Source organism: Triticum dicoccoides, chromosome 7A, assembly GCF_002162155.2.
Source record: "Triticum dicoccoides isolate Atlit2015 ecotype Zavitan chromosome 7A, WEW_v2.0, whole genome shotgun sequence".
NCBI classification, from domain to species: Eukaryota; Viridiplantae; Streptophyta; class Magnoliopsida; order Poales; family Poaceae; genus Triticum; species Triticum dicoccoides.
In genome coordinates, this window is record NC_041392.1 from 192,412,577 (window position 1) to 192,416,413 (window position 3,837).

Consider the following 3,837-nt stretch of genomic DNA (forward strand, 5'->3'; position numbering starts at 1 on the left):
GCTGGTATTTGTGTTAGGACGAATCTGATATTTCGGGATTTTGTTTTTTGATTGGATTCATGATTTCAGCTTGCCAATTTTCGAGGATGCGGCATGCAGCGCCGCCGCCCCCGTCCCAAAGTCTAAAGGTGTAGGGGATTCCTTGGTTCAATCAGCGGGGGGGTCCAGGTGCGGAATCCTTGGTGATGTTGGCATTCCAGCTATTCAGATTTATGGCAGTTCTCGTGTTGAGCAAACAAGGGTTGGTGGAGGTGGTGGCTCTGTCTCGGACATTAATGAGAGCGAGGATGACAATGTCGATGCGATTAGCCCAGGCTTGAAGGAGGGTGGTGAACCATACCCAGTCGATTCGGTCGTTGCAAAGCAGGCAGATAGTTCGTGTGGAGCATCTGCTCACTCCACGGGCAAGATTGATCCTCAAGCCCCAGGCTGGACCAGAAGGTATGTCTACCATTTTGAAACAGAAAAATGCATCTGTTGGGATTTGACTGTTATTCAGTATTAGAACCATTGCGAATGTCGTGAAATCTGAACGATATATTCTCTAATTATTAGTGTGATCCTGTATATGGAGGCAGACAAAGCAATAATATCTGTAGTGGATAAGTTTGGAGTTACTGTAGAAGTCATATGCGAGTGAAATGTATATATTTTACAGAACCATTGTTTTCAGTTTTGAAAACATATATGTTGATTAGAATGACTTGCGGTCTTATGCGTAAAATGCTTCTCCAGAGTCAGAGTTGGGCAACAAGCCCCGGATCGTGCGCCATGCCCAGATAGGGTGTGCGCGTTGGAGCAGACTATAAGAGGCTATGCTGAAAAGCTAGGGCCAAATGTGATTGAGCCTGAGATTGGATTAACATTTGATTCGTTGGGAGAGGCTTACGATTTTTACAATATATATTCTTGGGAACTTGGCTTTGGCATAAGGTATGGGAAGAGCAGACTGAATTCAGAGAAGACAAAATGCATGCAAGAGGTGGTTTGTGGTTGCTCGGTAAGTCTCAAGGATTTTGTTTTGCTTGAGTTAAGTATTTTTTGGTTGAAGCAACATGGGCACCTGTACTAAGACGGTTTTATGTGCTGCAGGGGAAGCCATTAAAGGAAAACAGCATGTCTTGCAGATGTGAATGCCCAGCAATGATCCGTTTGTTGAGAACAGACGACAATGGGTGGTACATCACAGAGCACCGGGTTGAGCACAATCACTCATTGTCAAGCATCCTAGTTCATGGTCATGGTCATGGTCACAATCAGACGACAATGGGTGCTTCAGGCGGCGTAGAATAACACATCCTAGTTCATGGTCAAGTATTGCTGCTCCTAGCAGCTGCTCTTGCAAATCCTTCCTGGAAATCCTTACCAACCTAGGGTCGTTGTGTACTATCCAGTTCCTGTTTGAGACAGGGATTACTGTTATGTGGGTAACAAAAAGCTGAAATGTGAAGAGTGGTTCACAGACAGAAAATATGAAAAGAGAAAGAGGATTTCTTGACGAACCTAGCAATGTGTTTGACTGGCAGAGATGAGAAGTGAACCTCAAGAAGTTCTGTGGAGTGAGTTGGTCCTGGGACAACCGGACGCCCTGCAAACCAAGGGTTGGATGCGTAGCTGCGTGAGGATCTTCCTTTTGGGTATGGTTGCACAGTTGACGCCAAATATAACAGATGATAACTCATTCCCAATGCAATCGGCATATATGTCCTTGATGGATGCTAAAATGCAGCGGGCATATTTTTGATCTGCTGCGCAAATTTCTTCGTTCATTGATGAATCATTGGTGTCGTGGATGACAGGGCATTTCTGAACGGACGTTTGTGCCTTCACCAAACTAGATCCTGAGCACCTTGGACGCTTCAGCACTCTCTGTCTCTGTGAGGAGCTCTCTGTAGAAAATGAAAGTGAATGAGAAGACCGAGTAGGTAGCGTGAACCATTCTGGGTATGATTTGTGACAAAAAAATGCGTAGGTTGTTGCAACAAAACACCTTCATCATCAGATAGTTGAAGTCGGACACCTTGTATTTTGTCAGAGACTGGTGTGTTGAAGTTGGACATGTTGTTGGAACTGCTAGGGTGGGAATGTTCTGGCTGTACCGTATGTGCTTTCGGAGTTGCACTATCATTAACAAACTGGAGTGGACAGTCTGAGAACCCCCTGGCAGCACAGCATGTGCAGTTGGCTGCAAGTGCGGTGAATAGCTTGTCTGTGAAGTTCACCATGTCAGTTTGTATGTTGTGTCGTGCAGTGGTCACATGACGGATCGCTCTCGCATTTTGTTCACATAGGAGGACGGCAATTGGTTGTTTTGACTGTGGGATGAAGTAAATCATAGTTAGTATGGTTGCACACGAAAAAGAAATATAAAAGTAAAGAATTAAAGCAGTCAAGGTGGGGTTCAGCATACCACGAGTGGAAAATGTCGTGCGGTATGGTTAGAGTAATCCAGTGCGGACAATTGCCTGGGGGAAATGGCAGGGGATAACTGTTGATTAGCATTGGTTGGCGGCCTGCATGGGACAGTCTTTCTGGCTGTTGCTTGGTGCTGCGACAACGGGTTGTTGCTTGCTAGAGGAGCTGACATGGATGGTGTGACAGGCTCTTTCTGAGGCCTGCTTCGCGAGTAACATACTGTGGACGGGTCTCTGAGCTGCGTGGAAAGGGTAAAGGGATATTAGTTAGCCTGCAATACAGAAAACAATTTGTACCTTGTGATTGTTTACTGGAGCAGAGGAGAAAGATGGCTCAGGTAATCCAACGTCTGTGGCCATTGTAGACATTTTTCGTAAGGTATCTTGGTCAAACACATTGATGCGGGGGAGGACATCATGCTTCTTGTTGAATATGCCCAGATCAAGATTGTCCAGGTAGAAAACATGCATCAACAAAATAATGGTGAAACACACCGTTTTGAAATGTTTAGGGCCAAAAACATGAATAATACCCTGAAAAAGAAAGGTGTTGACCTGCAGAAATAGGTGCCCTCCTGTGAGGTTTGTAGTACTAACTCCGTTCTTGATATCCATCTTGAGCTTAGTTACAGCATCAAGCAAGCATTGCATGACATAGTCACACCAATTGAATTGAGGAATGTTCTCGGCTTTTGAAAGTGCACCCCAGAAATCGATGGTCTTGTAGTCGTGTTTGCAGGACGGAGCTAGAACATGACCCATCACAAAAATGACAAATGCTATCTGGAAACATTCCTTCTCAATCTTGCTAGATTGATCTGTGATGTCTCTCTTGAGGAACGCTTCCGCCGACCGCAGGCTGTGAGAAGAAGCTAGGTCCATCCCTAAGGTTTTCTTGATGAAGGAAATTGACTCTTCGTTAATGTTTCCGTCGGGTCCAAGCACATCTCGGTTGCCGGATGGGATACCGAAAACCATTCCAACATCTGCGGAACTGAACTTCAGGGTCTTCCTGCCACCAATAATAATTGCTTTCTGGCTAACCTCCACCTTACTCATGACCCAGGAACTAAGCTTCAGGTTCAATTTCTGTATCATTGGCAAATCAAGCATACCACCAAAACCAATTTCTTTTACTAGCCAACATTTGTACTCGCAGAAACCTTTCATAACAGAAACAGCGTGCCTAACTGAACTCCTAGATGTAGTGTTTGGTGGGAGGATATCTGTGGTTGCGCCATGGCTCTTAGTAGAATTCTGGCAACCAATATCTGGAGCTTGTCCATTGCTACCCATCTCTGCTACGCTACTAAACTGGTCGGGCATGAGCCCCTCTGCATGGCGATGAGGAAAAATAAACGAGCGTGAGTAATCGCTGAATGGAAAACAGATCTACAGGGTGTGGGGAGGAATGGGAGGAATC

General features: G+C 45.3%; 2 protein-coding genes across 3 annotated transcripts in view; one reads left to right on the top strand and one right to left on the bottom strand.

The window, feature by feature from the left end:
* LOC119328827 overlaps window positions 1-2,846 on the top strand; it is a 3,268-nt gene extending 422 nt beyond the window's left edge. The window contains exons 2-4 of the mRNA XM_037601820.1: window positions 70-441; window positions 736-1,000; window positions 1,093-2,846. Coding sequence (XP_037457717.1) covers window positions 70-441; window positions 736-1,000; window positions 1,093-1,293 — 838 coding nt within the window. The 3' untranslated portion in view covers window positions 1,294-2,846. The remainder of the gene's footprint in view (window positions 1-69; window positions 442-735; window positions 1,001-1,092) is intronic.
* On the bottom strand, window positions 1,133-3,417 carry LOC119328826. 2 transcript variants are annotated; one of them, XM_037601818.1, is made up of 5 exons: window positions 2,970-3,417; window positions 2,411-2,653; window positions 1,991-2,315; window positions 1,504-1,889; window positions 1,133-1,397 (listed from the first exon to the last, which is right to left on the bottom strand). In XM_037601818.1, the coding sequence occupies exons 1-4, from the start codon at window positions 3,390-3,392 to the stop codon at window positions 1,543-1,545; spliced, it is 1,338 nt and encodes a 445-aa protein (XP_037457715.1). In that variant the 5' UTR covers window positions 3,393-3,417; the 3' UTR covers window positions 1,133-1,397; window positions 1,504-1,542. The 2 variants fall into 2 exon arrangements, with proteins under 2 accessions (XP_037457715.1, XP_037457716.1); XM_037601819.1 differs by lacking the exon at window positions 2,970-3,417 and adding an exon at window positions 2,727-2,921.
* Window positions 3,418-3,837: the final 420 nt, after the last annotated feature.

Coding starts and splice junctions, on each gene's coding strand:
- LOC119328826 (XM_037601818.1), bottom strand. CDS start 3,392: ATGGTTTTCGGTATCCCATCCGGCAACCGAGATGTGCTTGGACCCGAC. Junction 2,654..2,969: donor GAGGGCACCTATTTCTGCAG/GTCAACACCTTT, acceptor CTTTCCACGCAG/CTCAGAGACCCGTCCACAGT. Junction 1,890..1,990: donor TCAACTATCTGATGATGAAG/GTGTTTTGTTGC, acceptor CATTTTCTACAG/AGAGCTCCTCACAGAGACAG.